Below are 23,643 nucleotides of genomic sequence, written 5' to 3' on the forward strand. Positions count from 1 at the left end.
AGGGTTTTGTGTTGACCGCAAAGTTACCTTTCCTATCCTGAGTCTCTGTTCAGAAAGTCGGGCCTCACTTTGCTAAATCTATTTAATCTCTACGTTTGTCTTTTCATCTTTACTCACAGTCATTATATGTGGGGGCTGCCTTTTCCTTTGGGGTATTTCTCTGAGGCAAGGTAGGCTTATTTTCTATCTTCAGGCTAGCTAGTTTCTCAGGCTGTGCCGAGTTGCATAGGGAGCGTTAGGCGCAATCCACGGCTGCCTTTAGTGTGTTGGAGAGGATTAGGGATTGCGGTCAGCAGAGTTTCCACGTCTCAGAGCTCGTTCTATGTTTTTGGGTTATTGTCAGGTCACTGTATGTGCTCTGACCTCAATGTCCATTGTGGTGCTGAATTACCTTATCATGACAGACGTGCTGCTGGCTTCAGGAGAAGACAAGAAGTCCAGAAGAAGAAATCAAGCAGAGAGACAGAGCTGGGGATGTGAGCAGACAGTTATAACTTCAAGGCTGTGACATCACAGAAAGGCTGGCCTATCCAGACCCTCCTCTCTCTACCTTCTGAGTAAACTTTAAACTATTTTCTCTGATTTCTATAACTTCACTACAAAACATGTCAGAGTCCTAACAAACTCATAATTCATCTCGGATTAACGTGAGCATTCTAATGAGATCAAATATGTCCTATCTGGGATACATATTTACAGAGAAATCCCTACTTCTTTACCAGATGGAGTTAGAAGCCCGAGTCTCAAGGGATGGGTAGATACACCGAGTGAGAATAAGAATATATATTTTCGTATTTCTAGCTTAAATCGTTTGCCTAATATCTAACAAAAACTAAACAAAGAATCTTTCATGAATTTTTGGAGCCACTTTTCCAGTTCTAACTAGTGCAGGTGGGAGGGGTGAGGGACTTTCGTCCGAGCCTGGAATTTATGACCCCAGGGCAATAAAACCCCCTTCTAGCATACAGTCCGTAGCCCAGAGAGAAACAAGGAGAGTCAGCTAGGGAAGGGGGGGTTTAGCCCACCTCATGAGCTGAAGAGCAACTAAACTTATATGATATTTCATACCATATCGTGACACCCCCCATACCTAGTCCCTCCTCCCAATTACCCTAAATACCCACCTCCAACCCCCTGTCATGCTGGCCTCTGCTCAGGCCTTGGATGAGGGGGTTGGGCGGCCTTGCTCCAGCCATTACTAGACAGTTGGTCCTAAGAGACCAAGCAAGGTAGTCTCCAGGAGGAAGAGATAGAAGGAAGTCTGGAACTGAGTGCAGACAGAGAGACCTGGCAGCCATGAGGGAGGTGCAGAATCTGTAAGGAGAAAGACCTGAAGGGTTGTATGTGGAGGAGCCGGAAGGGAAGGAGCAATGGAGAGGAGCATGGCTCAGAAGGGAACATCAGTGGGACACCCTCAGAGCCACAGCGCAGAAATCGGGAGTGGGAGCCCAAGGCCTTAGTGGAACTGTATAACACTAAGCAGAACCAGAGGACTAAGAACTTTATGTAATTTTTCCACACCATGCCTGAGATGCAGCAGAACCTGAGGAGCCAGGGGCATGATAGAGTCCCTGTAAAAAGGATCAAGCTGCCCGTCATGCAGGTTCCTGTCTCAGGACAGTGGAAATAGAGGACTCTGCAGAAAGCTTCAGGCAGCAGGGGCTTCATACACAGCAGATGCTAATTGGCAAGGCTCACGGACCTCTACTGGAAAAAAGGGAACCCTCCATTGCCTCTGAGCCGGCCGGACCATAGGACACCTGTACCTGGTACCCTGGACTGTGGACTATTACATCTTCAGAAAACCAGGTAAAGACTTACAACTTGTGTCCTTCACTTATTCGTTGGCGTTCACCACCTTGCCACACACCTTAGGACCCCTGGGGACCCCGCTTCATCTGTAGGAAGTGCACCATCAGTGCTGCAATAACATCCCCCAGAAGAACCCTTCAATGCAGCGTTGGCCCCACTACTGACCAAACACCATGGGTGACGTCACGACAGACTTTATCACAATCCCCCTTAAAAGACCGTTCCCCTTTAACGTTGGGCTACGGACAGGGCCGTATTTGCCACTAGGCACTCGAGGGCACGTGCCTAGGGCGGTGACAGTGCGGGGGGTGGCACCTGAGGAAGGATTTTTTTTTTTAGTCCCAGGTCACAAACGCGACAGACTGCCCCCCCCCTGCCTCCCGCCTCCCCCGCCTCCGAGTCCCACCCACCCTTCTTGAAGACGATACTCACCTGCTCCAGTGATGCCTGGTCTGTAGCGTGTCCTGAGTGAGCGGTCACGTGCTACCGCTCATTAAGGTCATGAATATGCGCATATTCATGACCTTAATGAGCGGTACCACATGACCGCTCACTCAGGAAGAAGGCGCTGCGGCAGGACAGAGCCAGAGGGATGTCGGCGGCGGCCGCGTGGTGTCTGGGACAGGCAGCTGACAGGTGAGTATGAGGGACAGGGGACAGGGGGCGATGTTCTGCAGGGAGGGGAGCGATGTTCTGCAGGGGGGTGATGTTCTGCAGGGAAGGGAGACGATGTTCTGCAGGGAGGGGGGGCGATGTTCTGTAGGGAGGAGGCGATGTTCTGCAGGGAGGGGGGCGATGTTCTGTAGGGAGGAGGTGATGTTCTGCAGGAAGGGGGGCGATGTACTGCAGGGAGGCGGCCGATGTTCTGCAGGGAGGGGCGATATTCTGCAGGGATGGGGGCAATGTTCTGCAGGAAGGGGCGATGTTCTTCAGGGAGGAGTGATGTTCTGCAGGGAGGGGGGCGATGTTCTGCAGGGAGGTGGGCAATGTTCTGCAGGAAGGGGCGATGTTCTGCAGTGAGGGAGGCGATGTTCTGCAGGGAGGGGTGCGATGTTCTGCAGGAAGGAGCGATGTTCTGCAGTGAGGGGGCGATGTTCTGCAGGGAGGGGCGATGTTCTGCAGGGAGGGGGGCTATGTTCTGCAGGGAGGAGTGATGTTCTGCAGGGAGGAGCGATGTTCTGCAGAGAGGGGCGATGTTCTGCAGGGAGGAGTGATGTTCTGCAGGGAGGTGCAGCTGTCGCGGTCCTGTAGAGTTATCGGACATGTTTGTCTTCTCTGTTGGGCGCAGATGGAGCAGATAACGGCAGACGACCCCCATCCTCCGCGGAGTCCCGTCCACACTGGGAGATCCCCACGTCCTCAGTCGCTTGTGCCGGTGTCGCCCGCGCGGATCAGTGCCGTCCTCCCGCGGAAATATCCGGTAATCAGACAGCGAGGCTTGTACTCTGATATTCTGACCTATAGCGCCACTCCTCTGGTGAAAGTGAGTGCAGGTGTCACATGACCGGCAGCCGCGTGCTATACTGCGTGTCCACGGCTGCAGAGCACTCTGTCCCCGCCGTTCTCCGGCGTCTCCTGGTGCTGCAGCTTCAGCCGCCATTTCCATTATATTGCAGGATGTCAGCGCCGGACCGAGCGTTCAACCGGATCTCCTGAGACAAGTGGACGAGGAGCGCAACACCCCGAAAGGTGAGCAGAGGATACAATGTAGCAACCACAGGAAGGTGGACCACGGCAACCAGATCCAACAGTCACAATAGGAGATGTCACAGCTCACCTCCTCCTCCTCCTTAACACCCTCCCATAGAAGTGAATGGTCCCCACAATACAGTCTGATGTTACTTACATATTACAGTGTCACCCGGGCTCAGTACATGGGGTGTCGTGCCTGTCACCCGAGCTCAGTACATGGGGTGTCGTGCCCGTCACCCGGGCTCAGTACATGGGGTATCTCGCCCGTCACCCGGGCTCAGTACATGGGGTGTCACGCCTGTCACCCGGGCTCAGTACATGGGGTGTCTCACCCGTCACCCAGGCTCAGTACATGGGGTGTCGCGCCCGTCACCCGGGCTCAGTACATGGGGTGTCGCGCCCATCACCCGGGCTCAGTACATGGGATGTCGTGCCTGTCACACGGGCTCAATACATGTGGTGTCTCGCCCGTCACCCAGGCTCAGTACATGGGGTGTCGCGCCCGTCACCCGGGCTCAGTACATGGGGTGTCGCGCCCGTCATCCAGGCTCAGTACATGGGATGTCGTGCCTGTCACCCAGGCTCAGTACATGTGGTGTCTCGCCCGTCACTCGGGCTCAGTACGGTCATGGTCAAAAGTATTGACACCCCTGCAATTCTCTCAGATAATACTCTGTTTCTTCCTGAAAATGATTGCAAACACAAATTCTTTGGTATTATTATCTTCATTTAATTTGTCTTAAATGAAAAAACACAAAAGAGAATGAAGCAAAAAGCAAAACATTGATCATTTCACACAAAACTCCAAAGATGGGCCAGACAAAAGTATTGGCACCCTCAGCCTAATACTTGGTTGCACAACCTTTAGCCAAAATAACTGCGACCAACCGCTTCCGGTAACCATCAATGAGTTTCTTACAATGCTCTGCTGGAATTTTAGACCATTCTTCTTTGGCAAACTGCTCCAGGTCCCTGATATTTGAAGGGTGCCTTCTCCAAACTGCCATTTTTAGATCTCTCCACATGTGTTCTATGGGATTCAGGTCTGGACTCTTTGCTGGCCACCTTAGAAGTCTCCAGTGCTTTCTCTCAAACCATTTTCTAGTGCTTTGGAAGTGTGTTTTGGGTCATTGTCCTGCTGGAAGACCCATGACCTCTGAGGGAGACCCATCTTTCTCACACTGGGCCCTACGTTCTGCTGCAAAATTTGTTGGTAGTCTTCAGACTTCATAACGCCATGCACACGGTCAAGCAGTCCAGTGCCAGAGGCAGCAAAGCAACCCCAAAACATCAGGGGACATCCGCCATGTTTGACTGTAGGGACCATGTTCTTTTCTTTGAATGCCTCTTTTTTTCTCCTGTAAACTCTATGTTGATGCCTTTGCCCCAAAAGCTCTACTTTTGTCTCAACTGACCAGAGAACATTCTTCCAAAACGTTTTAGGCTTTTTTAGGTAAGTTTTGGCAAACTCCAGCCTGGCTTTTTTATGTCTTGGGGTAAGAAGTGGGGTCTTCCTGGGTCTCCTACCATACAGTCCCTTTTCATTCAGACGCCGACGGATAGTACGGGTTGACACTGTTGTACCCTCGGACTGCAGAGCAGCTTGAACTTGTTTGGATGTTAGTCGAGGTTCTTTATCCAACATCCGCACAATCTTGCGTTAAAATCTCTTGTCAATTTTGCTTTTCCATCCACATCGAGGGAGGTTAGCCACAGTGCCATGGGCTTTAAACTTCTTGGTGACACTGCGCACGGTAGACACAGAAACATTCAGGTCTCTGGAGATGGACTTGTAGCCTTGAGATTGCTCATGCTTCCTCACAATTTGGTTTCTCAAGTCTTCAGACAGTTCTTTGGTCTTCTTTCTTTTCTCCATCCTCAATGTGGTACACACAAGGACACAGGACAGACGTGGCCATTATATAGTATGGAGCATCATGTGTGGCCATTATATAGTATGGAGCATCATGTGTGGCCATTATACAGTATGGAGCATCATGTGGGACCATTATACAGTATGGAGCATCATGTGTGGCCATTATACAGTATGGAGCACTGTGTGGCCATTATACAGTATGGAGCATCATGTGTGGCCATTATACAGTATGGAACATCATGTGTGGCCATTATACAGTATGGAGCATCATGTGTGGCCATTATACAGTATGGAGCATCATGTGGGACCATTATACAGTATGGAGCATCATGTGTGGCCATTATACAGTATGGAGCATCATGTGAGACCATTATACAGTATGGAGCATCATGTGTGGCCATTATACAGTATGGAGCATCATGTGTGGTCATTATACAGTATGGAGCACTGTGTGGCCATTATACAGTATGGAGCATCATGTGTGGCCATTATACAGTATGGAGCATCATGTGTGGCCATTATACAGTATGGAGCATCATGTGTGGCCATTATACAGTATGGAGCATCTTGTTTGACCATTATACAGTATGGAGCATCATGTGTGGCCATTATACAGTATGGAGCATCATGTGTGGCCAATGGCCATTATAAACATAGTAACATAGTTAGTAAGGCCGAAAAAAGACATTTGTCCATCCAGTTCAGCCTATATTCCATCATAATAAATCCCCAGATCTACGTCCTTCTACAGAACCTAATAATTGTATGATACAATATTGTTCTGCTCCAGGAAGACATCCAGGCCTCTCTTGAACCCCTCGACTGAGTTCGCCATCACCACCTCCTCAGGCAAGCAATTCCAGATTCTCACTGCCCTAACAGTAAAGAATCCTCTTCTATGTTGGTGGAAAAACCTTCTCTCCTCCAGACGCAAAGAATGCCCCCTTGTGCCCGTCACCTTCCTTGGTATAAACAGATCCTCAGCGAGATATTTGTATTGTCCCCTTATATACTTATACATGGTTATTAGATCGCCCCTCAGTCGTCCTTTTTCTAGACTAAATAATCCTAATTTCGCTAATCTATCTGGGTATTGTAGTTCTCCCATCCCCTTTATTAATTTTGTTGCCCTCCTTTGTACTCTATAGTTCCATTATATCCTTCATGAGCACCGGTGCCCAAAACTGGACACAGTACTCCATGTACGGTCTAACTAGGGATTTGTACAGAGGCAGTATAATGCTCTCATCATGTGTATCCAGACCTCTTTTAATGCACCCCATGATCCTGTTTGCCTTGGCAGCTGCTGTCTGGCACTGGCTGCTCCAGATAAGTTTATCATTAACTAGGATCCCCAAGTCCTTCTCCCTGTCAGATTTACCCAGTGGTTTCCCGTTCAGTGTGTAATGGTGATATTGATTCCTTCTTCCCATGTGTATAACCTTACATTTATCATTGTTAAACCTCATCTGCCACCTTTCAGCCCAAGTTTCCAACCTATCCAGATCCATCTGTAGCAGAATACTATCTTCTCTTGTATTAACTGCTTTACATTAGTTTTGTATCATCTGCAAATATCGATATTTTACTGTGTAAACCTTCTACCAGATCATTAATGAATATGTTGAAGAGAACAGGTCCCAATACCGACCCCTGCGGTACCCCACTGGTCACTGCGACCCAGTTAGAGACTATACCATTTATAACCACCCTCTGCTTTCTATCACTAAGCCAGTTACTAACCCATTTACACACATTTTCCCCCAGACCAAGCATTCTCATTTTGTGCACCAACCTCTTGTGCGGCACGGTATCAAACGCTTTGGAAAAATCGAGATATACCACGTCCAATGACTCACCATGGTCCAGCCTATAGCTTACCTCTTCATAAAAACTGATTAGATTGGTTTGACAGGAGCGATTTCTCATAAACCCATGCTGATATGGAGTTAAACAGTTATTCTCATTGAGATAATCCAGAATAACATCTCTCAGAAACCCTTCAAAAATTTTACCAACAATAGAGGTTAGACTTACTGGCCTATAATTTCCAGGTTCACTTTTAGAGCCCTTTTTGAATATTGGCACCACATTTGCTATGCGCCAGTCCTGCGGAATAGACCCCGTCGCTATAGAGTCCCTAAAAATAAGAAATAATGGTTTATCTATTACATTACTTAGTTCTCTTAGTACTCGTGGGTGTATGCCATCCGGACCCGGAGATTTATCTATTTTAATCTTATTTAGCCAGTTTCGCACCTCTTCTTGGGTTAGATTGGTGACCCTTAATATAGGGTTTTCATTGTTTCTTGGGATTTCACCTAGCATTTCATTTTCCACCGTGAATACCGTGGAGAAGAAGGTGTTTAATATGTTAGCTTTTTCCTCGTCATCTACAACCATTCTTTCCTCACTATTTTTTAAGGGGCCTACATTTTCAGTTTTTATTCTTTTACTATTGATATAGTTGAAGAACAGTTTGGGATTAGTTTTACTCTCCTTAGCAATGTGCTTCTCTGTTTCCTTTTTGGCAGCTTTAATTAGTTTTTTAGATAAAGTATTTTTCTCCCTATAGTTTTTTAGAGCTTCAATGGTGCCATCCTGCTTTAGTAGTGCATATGCTTTCTTTTTACTGTTAATTGCCTGCCTTACTTCTTTGTTTAGCCACATTGGGTTTTTCCTATTTCTAGTCCTTTTATTCCCACAAGGTATAAACCGCTTACAGTGCCTATTTAGGATGTTCTTAAACAATTTCCATTTATTATCTGTATTCTTATTTCTGAGGATATCGTCCCAGTCAACCAGATTAAGGGCATCTCTAAGCTGGTCAAACTTTGCCTTCCTAAAGTTCAGTGTTTTTGTGACTCCCTGACAAGTCCCCCTACTGAAAGACAGGTGAAACTGTACAATATTGTGGTCGCTATTTCCTAGATGCCCGACCACCTGCAGATTTGTTATTCTGTCAGGTCTATTAGATATTATTAGGTCTAAAAGTGCTGCTCCTCTGGTTGGATTCTGCACCAATTGTGAAAGATAATTTTTCTTGGTTATTAGCAGAAACCTGTTGCCTTTATGGGTTTCACAGGTTTCTGTTTCCCAGCTAATATCCGGGTAGTTAAAGTCCCCCATAACCAGGACCTCATTATGGGTTGCAGCTTCATCTATCTGCTTTAGAAGTAGACTTTCCATGATTTCTGTTATATTTGGGGGTTTGTAACAGACCCCAATGAGAATTTTGTTACTATTTTTCCCTCCATGAATTTCGACCCATATGGACTCGACATCCTCATTCCCTTCGCTAATATCCTCCCTTAAAGTGGACTTTAGACAAGACTTTACATAGAGACAAACCCCTCCTCCTCTCCGATTTTTACGATCCTTTCTAAACAGACTGTAACCCTGTAAGTTAACTGCCCAGTCATAGCTTTCATCTAACCATGTCTCGGTTATTCCCACTATGTCAAAGTTACCTGTAGATATTTCTGCTTCTAGTTCTTCCATCTTGTTTGTCAGGCTTCTGGCGTTTGCGAGCATGCAGTTTAGAGGATTTTGTTTTGTTCCAATCTCCTTGCTGTGGATTGTTTTAGAAATGTTCTTACCTCCCTTCTGAGTATGTTTTCCTGGGTCTTCTTTGTTCGAGTCTAATGTTTTCCTTCCCGTCCCCTCTTCTTCTAGTTTAACGCCCTCCTGATGAGGAGTATTGAGCATCATGTGTGGCCCTTATACAGTATTGAGCATCATGTGTGGACATTATACAGTATTGAGCATCATGTGTGGCCATTATACAGTATGGAACATCATGTAGGGCCATTATACAGTATGGAGCACGACGTGGCCATATTTTTTTTGGTTTAAATGTATATGAAACTGTGATCGGCAGTGCTAAATGGGTGTGGTTGGGACTTGGATATGGGTGTGATTAGTTGTAAAATGGGTGTGGTTAGAGGCGTGGCCTAAAATTTGCTACGTGCACCGCAACCTTTAGACCTTTTTCCCTTCAAAAGTTGGGAGGTATGGCACCGCATTTCCCAGATCACACCAAGTACCGCAAATCCCATAGGGAATGAATGAAACCAAACGCAGTGTTGCCGTAAGTGATCCGTTACGTGGCAGATGCAGAAAAACGGCCCGATCTGCTGCAAAAGGCGACTTTCACAACAGCGATTCTTGCCAAAGTCACTGCCGATAGTGTCATACTCACCAGAGGGGGAGGCAGCGCTAAAAGTGCCTAGGGCAGCAGAAACTCTAAATACGGCCCTGGCCACGGACTAGGTCGCAGCCACTGTGATATCCCGTTTAAGACCAGACCAGGTACCGAGTACCCCACGGCCCTGGTGGGGCACTCCACACTGCCCATCAAATGAGTATCTGTCCCTGGACAAGAGAGAGAGGACTTTGTCAGGGAGCAACAGGCAGCAAAGAACTCGCATACAAGCGCGAGCAGGAAGGCTTACGGACCCCACCTGGGAGAGGGACCCACCATTGCCTCCAGGCTGGCCAGACCATATCACCACCTGTTGCTGGTACCCTGGACTGTGACCTGCTACCACCAGTAAACCAGGTAAAGATGTTGCCAACTTGTGTCCTCCATTTATTTACCGACATTCACCATCCTTGCCATACACCTTGGGAGCCCTGGGGACCCCACTTCACCTCTGACCGAGAACCACAGGTGGCGTCACAAACACAAACTTTATTACAACTCCTTTAAAAGACATTTCCCTTTTTACTTGGGCGCCCAGGGCCACGGACCGGGTTGCTGCCACCGTGACCACCCTTTAATTGCGACTGGACCTGGTACCGAGTATCCCCACTGCCCTGGCGGGCGACGTGTTTTGGAGCGTTTGCATCAATTGTTACCATCCACCTCTCGTGTCTCCCCTTTTCCTCAAAGTTTGTAAGCTTGCGAGCAGGGCCCTCACTCCTCTTGGTATCTATTTTGAACTGTGATTTCTGTTATGCTGTAATGTCTATTGTCTGTACAAGTCCCCTCTATAATTTGTAAAGCGCTGTGGAATATGTTGGCGCTATATAAATAAAATTATTATTATTATTATCTGATCTGTGCAAAACAGTATATCTGTTTTCACTGAATGAGAGTTCTCTAATAGTGGATCTAAAGGGTAATGTATCTTCTTATGGAGAGCACCATGCTGGTATAAGGATACTTATACATCATGCAATGCTCCGTGGGAAATGAAATGTCACGGGGCTACCGCGACAGAGAGGTTCCAGAGAACCGCAGCGCTCTGGGCCTCGTTCACACACAGTGAACAGAAGCTCTTCTCCTGTATTCTGACCTGGCTGCTTTGTGCCAGCAGTGCAGGAGTTAAACTAAAAGAAAGAACCTGGCACTCAACTTAATGCTCGTGAGATTTTAATGGTAGTAGCCAAAAAAACGTTTCGGTCCTATATATGGACCTTCATCAGTTACGTACTATGATGAATAAGTGCTGTGCCTTATATGACACTACAGTCATTCACTTTTTCATCATAGTACGTAACTGATGAAGGTCCAGATATAGGACCGAAACGTTTTTTTGGCTACTACCATTAAATTCTCACGAGCATTAAGTTGAGTGCCAGGTTCTTTCTTTTAGTATCACATGGTGTGGGAAACTACCTGGGCACCACTAGTAGTAGTGCACACGGCTTTATCTTTGAGCAGTGCAGGAGTTAACCTTGTTGCTGAGTTGCTGAGAGCTGGGTCTCTCAGCTGAAGTGTTTTTTTTAATCTCCTCCTCTATATAGACCCAGCCTTGACTACAGCTATTGTCAGTGATCAGTTCTGCTGCCTGGCTTGGAGGTTGAAGGAGTGTGGTATTAGGAGCTTGGAGGTTTATTTACAGAGATTGGTGTCTGCTGTTTTGGCTGCATGTTAAACCTGTTTTCCTTCCTAGTTTTTTCCTTCTCTTCCCTTCTCTGTGTTACCTCTGTGGTTGTGTGAGCATTTGGTGAGTTTGTGACTTTAGTTACCTTGTCTGTATACCCTGTTTATTGTTGTATTTATACACTGGAGCAGTCCACCTCCCTTGGGGGGGAGGGGAGGCCACTAATAGGGTCTGCACAGGAGACAGGGATACGCTGGCAGCTCATGCCTCCTAACCATCAGAGGTACCCCTGAGATAAGGGAAAACCAGGGCCCCATTATAGTGGCAAGGACAGGTGTGGGGCCCAGTACGCCGTCCTGCCCCTTTATCGCCGTTAACGGCGTGACACGAAATATATAAATTGCCTCTTCAGAGAACAAAAGGACTTGAACTCTAGTGCCACCTATTTGAAGTAGCAATTATAAAAGTTATTATCAACCCTTTAATGAGCCGCTGCACAAGACTTAGGACAAAAGCCAACCCAGAGACTCTATTTACAGACGTGTTTCAGGGTGTTTTCACCTACAAGAGGTCTGATGTGACTGAATGAGAGGCCTCTGAAGGGTACTGGTTGTAAGTAGCATTACAAAACATCCATCTCTTTGCTTGTTCCATTTCCTATTATCACATTACGTTTACTGTTGCCAGGGTCACGTTTCATACTTGATTTGTCTCTAATATAATACTTTGTTCTTTACAGTCTTCTTCTATAATTTTGGGCTGCCTGATTTCGGGGTAGTTCCTGTACCAAGAATTCTGGATGTGGTGAAAGTTATTGCATTTGCTCTGCAAGAAGGAAGGGTAGCTGTGCATTGCCATGCAGGAATAGGCCGCACAGGTATTTTTTAATTTATTTATACTACATGTATTATTTATAAAACTCATGCCTTGTATGAATGAAGAAATGCATTTATAGACGCCTATCGGTCCAAGATTGCTATATTGGAATTCATTCTGTTGATCAGTATGGGTAGCAATAGGCCATTGATATGGATTATTCTCAGTCTGTGCTTTGGAACAAAAGTACAATAATTTGCTGTAAGGAAAACTTATTGTAGAGAAGAAATACCAAGCAATAAGACCGCTATATAACAGCCTATGAGTACATATAGAAATACTGTAGCTACAAAGACAATGTATATAACTTTATTAATCCAAAATCAATAGCATGATTGTTATGCTAAGGGATCAGGAAAGCGAGATAAGTGGACCCACTGGACCGAAACAGCGAACCTCCCCAGGACGAGTAGACCAGGTGGATCGCTCCCTATACAGGGCGTTAGGAGCAGGCCCAGGGGAGACTACTGTACGTCAGCCGGTACCAAAGTAGAGGGAAAGTAAATGGTCAGGGCAGGGACGACGGAAAAGAAAACGAGGAAGGAGGAGAGGAACGGGTAACGGGAAACAGACAAGACAGACAGAAAATGAGAGACAAACCGGAAGACTGGATGAGGACACGAGACCACGGAAGCGCAGGAGACGAGGGCGGAAGGACTAGGCAGGGGATCAGGAACACCGGGGAAACGGAGGCACAGGAGCACTGGAGCTGCAAGGGAAGCACGGAGACAGTCAATGATTATACACAGAAACGAAAAATCAGAGACAAGAGACAAGCGGCTGGGAGAACGCAGAGTACGCTAGGAAGCGAGAGAGCCAGAGGCATTTGCAAGAAAAACAAATGACAGACAGGCACAGCCAAAAGGAAGAGGAGGCCTTAAATATAGAGTGGCAGCGTACCTTCCGGGTCATGGTCCTCCAGGACCACAGAGAGCAGGGGAAAGAGCGTCCAGAGAAAAGGGCAGAGTGCGCGTGCGCAGGAGACCCTAGTGCGTGCGCGCCCGACAGGAAGCAGGGGCCGGGAGAGCGCTGGAGGAAGAACAGGAGTGCGCCGGGACGCCGTGGAACTGTAAGTAAGAGCGGACAGCAGGGGCCGCGGCGGTGTTAACAGCGACCTGACAATGATGAATATTAAAAAACATACATTGCACAGCAGACAAATGTAAAACCAAACAATTAAAAAATAAAAAGTGAGGAGAGAGGATATACCAGAGTAGTACATCATAAATAGACCCATGGACAAGATTTATGCACAAAAGTGCTCTGTAAAAATGCTTAGTGCATAAGGTGGAGGAAGCGTGGTTGATATATGTAGGGCACACAGCTGATTAGATTTACAATCAAGAGTCGCCATGTTACTCAGCGCCGCACGTGACGCATGCGCGTAACATCGGAGGCCAGGAAAAGCATCACAAGGTGCGATGGGGGTCACAGTTCATGATGCAGCTGTAAGCAGGTTGCAGGTTGCAGTCACGGACAGGAGGCAGAGCAAGGATTAGCAATTTTAATTTACACTGAGATACTCCACGCAGGGAGGTAAACAGTTAAATGAGGGAACGAACAGTTTAATTTGCAAAGGATATGAAGAGTTAAGTACCCATGAATCAGATATCGGCAGTTCTTGTAAATCACTTAACGTGGCAGTAGTTCCCCAGTCTGTGAATTCTGCTGGGAAGTCAATAGCGCCAACAACGGCTGGCCTCGGTGCTTGTCCTAAAAGGTCCTGAGGATCTGTCTTCTGATGGCAGCAGTGGGTCTCCGGAGGCCGCACTGAACAGTCCAAAATCCTACAATTTTTGCATGGACCGAGACAGGCGTATCCTTCGGCAAAGCACTGGCCAAGTCTCGGGGTGAGCATCTCTGGAGCAGGAAGTGGATGAAGGGGCTTCTCTGAGATGTGAGGATTCAAGGAAAGAGGTAGCGGTCAGTCTCCGGTTCCGTCCGCTGAGCCTCTAGTCCATAAACAGATGCGGCCAAGACAATAAAGGCCGCAGCGCTCTCTGGGTCCAACGTAGACCCTCAAGTATGAACTGGCAAATCAGGGTACAAAGTGTCTGTCTCGCACCAGGTTTCCCTTATGTGGCACATGCGCTGTATTCACGGACACGGAGCGTAGGGCACCTTTCTCTCTGGTAGTCACCGGGCACACTGCCTCTCTTTCTAGTTACCGCTGTTGGAGGCGGGATTCAATGGATGCTGGCCTGCACAATGCCGGTGCTTGAGGGACAGAGCACACCTCTCTCTAGCTACTGCAGAACGCACAGCACCTCTCAGTGCAGCGGTCCCTCTGCAGATGGCGGGGTCCAACCAATGCAGCCTGTCGCTGTTCCGGTACTCAAGGGGATGGAGTGAGCCGCTCACCTGACTGCCCGCTCACCTGACAGCAGGTTGGCGCCAAACTTCCTGCTGCTGCACCCACTTTTTCTTTCCACTTCCCCAATTCATGAGGTTGGTCTGACTTCTCATTTCTTCCCCAAGCAACAGGGGATGCCGCCTCAACAGTTCTGGATCTGACAAGCAGGTACCCGCAGCCCGGTCTTCCTCCTTACATAGTATCCAGGCGGACAATGAAGGAACAGGCAGGCGCACCACAAGGTGGTGCACATCGTTCTTGCAGCCATGTTGGAAAGGGGAAGTAGTAATACTTGTGCCAATACAAAGATATTACACTTTATTGTGTACATTCACTCTATAATGGTACAGTGGTACAGTGGGGAAAGAAAGTATTTAGTCAGCCATCAATTGTGCAAGTTCTCATACTTAAAAAGATGAGAGAGGCCTGTAATTGACATCATAGGTAGATCACAACTTTGAGAGTCAAAATGAGAAAACAAATCCAGAAAATCACCTTGTCTGATTTGGCAAGATTTATTTTGCAAAATATGGATGAAAATAAGTATTTGATCACCTAAAAACATGCAAGATATCTGCCTCTCACAGACCTGTAACTTCTTCTTTAAAAGGCTCCTCTATCCTGCAGTAATGGCACCTGTTTGAACTTGCTATCAGTGTAAAAGACACCTGTCCAGAACCTCAAACAGTCACTATGGTGAAGACCAGAGAGCTATCGAAGGACACCAGAAACAAAATTGTAGCCTTGCACCAGGCTGGGAAGACTGAATCTGCAATAGGCAAGCAGCTTGGGGTCATGAAATCAACAGTGGGAGGAATAATAAGAAAATGGAAGACATGCAAGACCACTGATAATCTCCCTCGATCTGGGGCTCCACATAAGATCTCACCCCATGGGGTCAAAATGATCACAAGAGCGGTGAGCAAATATCCCAGAACCACATGGGGGGACCTAGTGAATGACATGCATAGAGCTGGGACCACCATAACAAAGGCTACCATCAGTGACACACTACGCCACCAGGGACTCAGATCCTGCAGTGCCAGACGTTTCCCCCTGTTTAAGCCATTACATGTCCGGTCCCTTCTGAAGTTTGCTAGAGAGCATTTGGATTATCCAGAAGAGTATTGGGAGAATGTCATATGGTCTGATGAAACCAAAGTAGAACTGTTTGGTAGAAACAAAACTCGTCGTGTTTGGAGGAGACAAAATGCTGAGTTGCATCCAAGGAACACCATACCTTCTGTGAAGCATGGGGGTGACAACATCATGCTTTGGGGCTGTTTCTCTGCAAAGGGACCAGGATGACTGATTCGTGTACATGAAAAAATGAATGGGGCCATGTATCGTGAGATTTTGAGTGCAAACCTCCTATCATCAACAAGGGCATTGAAGATGAAACGTGGATGGGTCTTTCAGCATGATAACGATTAGTGATGAGCGAATGTACTCATTACTAGAGATTTCCCGAGCACGCTCGGGTGTCCTCTGAGTATTTTTTACTGCTCGTAGATTTAGTTTTCATCGCCGCAGCTGAATGATTTACATCTCTTAGCCAGCTTGATTAGATGTGGGGTTTCCCTAGCAACCAGGCAACCCCCACATGTACTTATGCTGGCTAACAGATGTAAATCATTCAGCTGGGTGATGAAAACTAAATCTCCGAGCACTAAAAAATGCTCAGAGGACACCCGAGCGTGCTCGGGAAATCTCGAGTAACGAGTATATTCGCTCATCACTAATAACGATAAGCTGGTATTATTCTTATGGTTTCTTTATATATAGTATTATATATATATATATATATATATATATATATATATAATCTGAGCACAATCCACCTTACTTATACAGTTGTGCTTAAAAATTTATGGCTGAATTTTTCCTTTCTTGGCCTTTTTTCAGAGAATATGAATGATAACACGAAAACTTTTTCTCCACTCATGGTTAGTGGTTGGCTGAAGCCATTTATTGACAAACTATTCTGTTTTCTCTTTTTAAATCATAATGACACCCAAAACATCCAAATGACCCTGATTTAAAGTTTACTTTTTAAAACCGTGTATTGCCCCCTCTAACATCAATGACAGCTTGAAATCTTTTGTGGTAGTTGTGGATCAGGTTCTTTATTTTCTCAGATGGTAAAGCTGCCCACTCTTCTTGGCAAAAAGCCTCCAGTACCTGTAAATTCCTGGGCTGTCTAGCATAAACTGTGTGCTTGAGATCTCTGCAGAGTGGCTCAATGATATTGAGGTCAGGAGACTGAGATGGCCACTCCAGAACCTTAACTTTGTTCTGCTGTAGCCAATGACAGGTCAATTTGGCCTTGTGTTTTGGATCATTGTCATGTTGGAATGTCCCAGTACGTTCCATGGGCAGCTTCCGGGATGATGAATGCAAATTTGCCTTCAGTACTTGCTGATAATGTGCTGCATTCATCTTTCCTTCAACTTTGACCAAGTTTCCTGTGCTTTTGTAGCTCACACATCACCAAAACATCAGCACTCCACCTCCGTGCTTTACATTACGAATGGTGTTCCTTTCATCATAGGCCTCGTTGACCTCTCTCCAAATTTAACATTTATGGTTGTGGCAAAAAAGTTCAATTTTGATCTCATCACTCCAAATTACCTTGTTCCAGGAGTTTTGAGGCTTGTCTCTGTGCTGTTTTGCATATTGTAGGCAAGATACTTTGTGGTATTTGCGCTGTAATGGCTTTCTTCTGGTGACTCAACCATGCAGCCCATTTTTCTTCAAGTGCCTCCTTATTGTGCATCTTGAAACAGCCACACCGCTAGTTTTCAGAGAGTCCCGTATTTCAGCTGATGTTATTTGTGGGTTTTTCTTTGCATCCCAAACAATTTTCTTGGCAGTTGTGGATGACTTTTTTGTTGGTCTACCTGACTGTGGTTTTGTTTTTACAGAGCCCCTGATTATCCTAAGTTTAATCACAATTTGAACGCTGCTGACTGGGATTATCAATTCCTTAGATATCTATTTGTATCCCTTTCCTGGTTTATACAGTTCAACCACCTTTTCCCATAGATCTGTTGACAATTCTTTTGCTTTCCCCTGACTCACAATCCAGAAACATCAGTGGCTGGATGAAAGTTGCAAGAGTCTGTCTGGATCCCAGAAACTCACTCAGCTTTTATGCACACACACTGATTACAAGCAGACAGGTGAGGATGCAAGAAAGGGGAGAAGCCAGCGCTGCCTATGGTCAGAACGCAGTACATAAAGTGCAAATGCACATATTGATTTCTAACTGTATTTCAAAATGAGACATTTAGCAAACAATTGATCAATTCTTTGAGCTACCCCGCCACTTCACGGCAATCTCATAATAGGGCAGTCCTACGCTACGTTTTTTATATTGGCTGTGCCATAAAGGCCTCCTAAAATAAATTAAAAGCAAGACCACATTAAATGCAAACTGTACCTAGAGCTTTTCTGAATCACTCCCATAGCGTCAGAGAGGCAGGTAAGGATAAAGGTTGACCAGGTCCAAACAGACATTTTGGGTCCAACTTCCACACTGCCCAGTCAGCGCCACAGATGAAGAGTGAGACAGGCTGAGACACAGGTGCACAATTAAACAGAGCCTAAAGCAGGGCAGGGCTGCTGTATGTGTGTACAGCAGCCTATCAATCACAGGAAACACAGAAAGAATGGCGCACATGACCAGGCGACGCACAGCTACAGTGGTGGTCAGCCACGGAACCAATATCGAAGCAAGAAAGGGGAGAAGCCAGCGCTGCCTATGTTCAGAACGCAATACATAATGTGCAAATGCACATATTGATTTCTAACTGAATTTCAAAATGAGACATTTAGCAAACAATTGATCAATTCTTTGAGCTACCCCGCCACTTCACGGCAATCTCATAATGGGAAAGTCCTACGCTACGTTTTTTATATTCCCTGTGCCATAAAGGCCTCCTAAATAAATTAAAAGCAAGACCACATTAAATGCAAACTGTACCTAGAGCATTTCTGAGTCACTCCCATAGCATCTCAGGGGCAGGTAAGGATAAAGGTTGACCAGGTCCAAACAGACATTTCGGGTCCAACTTCCACACTGCCCAGTCAGCGCCACAGATGAAGAGTGAGACAGGCTGAGACACAGGTGCACAATTAAACAGAGCCTAAGGCAGGGCTGCTGTTTGTGTGTACAGCAGCCTATCAATCACAGGAAACACAGAAAGAATGGCGCACATGACCAGGCGACACACGGCTACAGTGGTGGTCAGCCACGGAACCAATATCGAAGCAAGAAAGGGGAGAAGCCAGCGCTGCCTATGTTCAGAACGCAATACATAAAGTGCAAATGCACATATTGATTTCTAACTGTATTTCAAAATGAGACATTTAGCAAACAATTGATCAATCCTTTGAGCTACTCCGCCACTTCACGGCAATCTCATAATGGGGCAGTCCTATGCTACGTTTTTTATATTCGCTGTGCCATAAAGGCCTCCTAAATAAATTAAAAGCAAGACCACATTAAATGCAAACTGTACCTAGAGCATTTCTGAATCACTCCCATAGCGTCAGAGGGGAAGGTAAGGATGAAGGTTGACCAGGTCCAAACAGACATTTCGGGTCCAACTTCCACACTGCCCAGTCAGCGCCACAGATGAAGAGTGAGACAGGCTGAGACACAGGTAAACAATTAAACAGAGCCTAAGGCAGGTCAGGGCTGCTGTATGTGTGTCGCATACCCTTTCTGGCGCCATGGGAGTGATTCGGAAAAGCTACAGGTACGGTTTGCATTCAATATGGTCCCGCTTTTAACACATTTAGGAGGCCGTAATGGCACAGTGAATAAAACAAAAAAAACGTAGAGTGGGACTAATGTGGTCTTTCTCCTAACATATTAAGGAGGCTGTAATGGCATAGCGAATATAAAAATCGTAGAGCAGGACTACCCCAAGAGAATGCCGTGACGTGGCGGGGTGGCTCAAAGAATTGATCAATTGTTTGCTAAATGTCTCATTTTGATATACAGTCAGAAATTAATATGTGCATTTGCACTTTTTGTATTGCGTTCTGACCACAAGCAGCGCTGGCTTCTCCCCTTTTGTTTTAGACAGATGAGAATGTTATCTTTAGTAGCCATTGAAACCCATTTGTGTCAACTTCTGTGCATGTTATCAGACCAAAATCACCAATGTATGTGAACTTTTGATCAGGGTCATTTGAATGTTTTGGGTTGTCATTATGATTTACAATGAGAAAACACAGTAGTTTGACAATAAATGGCTTCACCCAACCACTAACCATTAGCGGAGAAAAAGTTTTGATGTTATCATTCATATTCTCTGAAAATAGGCCAAGAAAGCAAAAATTCTGCCGGGGGAAGGAAACCTTTGAGCACAACTGTATATGATTTGCTTATGTAGTGATATTTCTAATCACCATTATATGTCATATTGATTTATGCACAAAGCAATTTTTGAGTCGGCTGAGAATGGAAATTGTATAAATTCTTGGTGCTTGGTCCCCAGTCTTTTTGTTTATTCATGATGTTTTCAATACACTTCTATATTTACATATCTATCTGAATATATATTCTATTAAATTTTGTGCACAGAACACTTTTGTGCATAAATCTTTCCCATGGGTCTATTTATGATGTAATAATCTGGCACATCCTCTTCTCTCACTTTTTGTTTTTTAACTGTTTGGTTTTATATTTGTCTGTTGTGCAATATATGTTTTGTAATATTTATCATGCTATTGATTTTGAATTAATAAAGTTTTTATATACATTTGCTTTGTATGAGTACATTTTTGTAGGATTAATTTGCTGTAAGAGTCGACTTACTGGGAGAAATCGTAAATGACTGCCAGTCGGTAAACATTCCCCCATCGTTGGTTATTTAATAATCTGTTTACATAGAAGACCACTGTAAATGATGCACACTAAATGGTCAGTAATTTGTTCAGTGCTGATAGACTGCCATTGTTCTTGGTTGTTCAAGTCTTGTTTACGCAGGATGATACACCATTGAGAATGATCTTTTGCGCTGCACAAAATATAATTTCAGCCAATGTATGTGCATTGTTCTCATTCATCGAGTGATTAGCAGGATGTTTTCTCTGAAAAATTATTGTAATATGACCATTCTTAAGATTATGCCTTTACAAACATATTTCAATGTAAATGCAGCTTTACTGAACTTCGTTGTAGAAAACAGGTCAGTAGATATCCCAGTAAAGCTGGTGTCACAGTTATAGAGCAGGGGTCCCCAACTCCAGTCCTCAAGGCCCACCAACATGTCATGTTTTCAGGATTTCCTTAGTCTTGCCCAGGTAATAATTGCATCACATGTACAATGCAAAGGAAATCCTGAAAACATGACCTGTTGGTGGTCCTTGAGGACTGGAGTTGGGGACCTCTGTTATAGAGGACCGGTGGCCAAGTTTCTATCCACCCAGAGGTGCTCTATCACAGATTTATTTATTTCCTGTTTTGTTTTAAATGGAACCTGCCACTTGAAAAAATGCTATTAATCTGCAGATATGCACTTAATCCGCAGGTTCTGAATGTGCCCAATGCCTGCACTTAGACCCCTGTTGCTGACAGGAATTTAACTTCAGTTCCTTCGGCAACTTTTGGGTTCCAGTCATAGGGGTGGCGCCAGCACAGGGTCAGTCACCGTTCTGTGTATAGAGAGCTTTGGCCCTAACCACACTTTATGCAGTGACTGACAGCTCGCTCAGCATTAGGGCCAGGTGTAAGTCAGTGCCCGGATGGAGGTTACAGCTTCTGCTTTCTTGCTTTCTATGCACAGAGCGTTGACTAAAACCGCAGAAGCGCAGGTTCACAACGCTGTTAATGTGCAGATTAGTGCCATGTCTGCAGGTTAATGGCATTGTTTCACATGACAGATTCCATTTAAAGAGAACATTTCACCAGTTTGAGCATGTTAAACTGGCCACATCGTGGAATTGTGGCTGCAAAGCTGAGTAAAACATATTTTTTAATTTTTTTTATTTCTCCTCTCCATTGTGGAGATATTGGCTTGTAAAGCTTAGGTTATAATTCATATTATAGTTCAATTAGGTGTTACCAGAGATTTGTCTTTGCAAAGTGTACATCTTCCCCTGCATGAGATTGACCAATCACAAGGAGGTAGTGTCATGCAGGTGAGAAAGGAACATGACCTTGTCTCCTCTGATCTCTGCAAGTCCTGTGTAGATTGAGATAGAGCACAGCTGAGTTATGTATCATTACAAACACTTCCAGACCTAATCTCACTAGAGTCAGTGTGAAGGAAGTGTGAAAGCTGACAGCACTGAGATGTGATATGCAAGGCTTTGTATTGACACATATCTCAGCTCTGCTGTATTTCTATGTAGGGGATCAGCCTCTGTCACAAGCTGAATTAGACTGTTTCTTTGAAAGACCATGCTGCACTCTGAAAAGATAGTCCCCGATTAAAACAGGATCAATCACCAGTACCGTCTCAGAAGGAAAGAGCCGCATCACACAGCCAAGATGGTTCTCCCCAAGCACCTGTTACCTGAGAGAGAAAACAACACTGTGGTAACAGTAATCCCTCAGCATTGAAAGTGGGAATGAGACTTGCCCAGACCTGGAAGAAGACGGATCTGTTAACCTGAAGGAAGAGCTCAACACAACAAACTCGGTTCCTCTACATTGGAACCAAGCAGAAGCTATCAGACTTTCTCCTAAGTGCTATACAACTGTGAATGTGACATCGCTGTTCAATTGTGTTAGGGTGTAGAGCAGGTTCTTTAACTAGAGCGCGACCCTATTATCGGAAGCCAGATTAAAAGTTAGAAAAGAGTAGTTAGTAGAAATTGTTTATTCTGTTTGTATTGAACTTTGCATTGCCATAGCTGGAGTACAGCTTTTGTGAAACAATCCAGCTGTGTCTCCAGGTATCTATTTTTGCTATTTTCATTACAAGATCTGTTAGTCTTATTTTCTGGCATATACAGTAATCCTCTGTATTTTAATAAAGCCAGTGTTTTGTTTCTGCCTCCTTGTCTACTGTAGCTTATTTGAGTTCTGCCCAGTAGTGTCATTCAGTCACCACTACATCTTGACAGGTGCTGCAGAATTTGATGAGGAGAGTAGGGAGTATTCTTTTCTTCCCTGCATGATGTTGCCTGCATATGATTGGTCAACATCACGCAGAGATAAATGTACATGCCCCGAAAGACAAATCTATGGTAACGTCCAGTTGAACTACTGTATAACCTAAAATTTATAAGCTAATATCCCCACAATGGAGAGTGGAAATTAAAAATGAAAACAGTTTTACTCTGTTCTGCAGTCACAATTTCATAAAGTGGTATTGTGCCACTGATGTACGTAGATGAGATGTGTCTAAGGGATGAGAGTACAGATCTCTGTACAAGCAATGGCAGATAGTGTTACTTGCTAACCTCTCCTCCAATTCTTGACCACCTGCACGTTGTTAATCTGGAAAGGACAATGCAGTGATGAACTTTAACATGTTTTATTCACAGAATTTTGAAGAAATGAGGTAAGATGTCAGGAAATATGAAGGGATGAAGATGAGGTTGAATATGGAGGGTGGAGCAGGGCCGGCGTCAGCACCCGGCGCACCTGGGCAAATGCCGGGGCCCTAGAGAGAGAGGGGGGCCCACTCACGCTGTCATAGATACAGCTGGGAGAGCAGAGCAGGAGAACATGCTCTCTCCGCCCACAAAGTCACTGCTGGCTGCGTTCTCTTAATCCCTATGTGCCAGCTCTGACACAAGCATCTTCTCACTCAGTCAGTGCAGCCAGGCAGGCACACATAGGGGTTAAGAGAAGGCAGCCAGTGTGACATTGTTTGTGGGCGGAGAGAGCACGTTCTCCTGCTCTGATCTCCGCCCCTGGCTGGCTGCAGTGCTGCTGAACTTATCAGGCAAATTCCGGAGGAGCTCCTATCAGTGCCTGAGTGAGTGGCACTGCTATATACTACATGGGCAGCTGGGCTGCTATATACTACGTGGGCTGGGTTGCTATATACTACGTGGGCTGGGCTGCTATATACTACGTGGGCTGCTATATATTACATGGGCTGCGCTGCTATATACTACATGGGCTGGGCTGCTATATACTACGTGGGCTGGGCTGCTATATACTACTTGGGCTGCTATATACTACGTGGGCTGCTATATACTACGTGGGCTGCTATATACTACATGGGCAGCTG

At 45.6% G+C, this 23,643-nt stretch overlaps 1 protein-coding gene across 1 annotated transcript in view; it reads left to right on the forward strand.

The window, feature by feature from the left end:
• LOC138674540 (protein tyrosine phosphatase domain-containing protein 1-like) overlaps positions 1-23,643 on the forward strand; it is a 139,582-nt gene that overhangs the window by 57,679 nt on the left and 58,260 nt on the right. The window contains exon 4 of the mRNA XM_069762362.1: positions 11,951-12,088. Coding sequence (XP_069618463.1) covers positions 11,951-12,088 — 138 coding nt within the window. The remainder of the gene's footprint in view (positions 1-11,950; positions 12,089-23,643) is intronic.

This window comes from Ranitomeya imitator, chromosome 4 (genome assembly GCF_032444005.1).
Source record: "Ranitomeya imitator isolate aRanImi1 chromosome 4, aRanImi1.pri, whole genome shotgun sequence".
Lineage (NCBI taxonomy): Eukaryota > Metazoa > Chordata > Amphibia > Anura > Dendrobatidae > Ranitomeya > Ranitomeya imitator.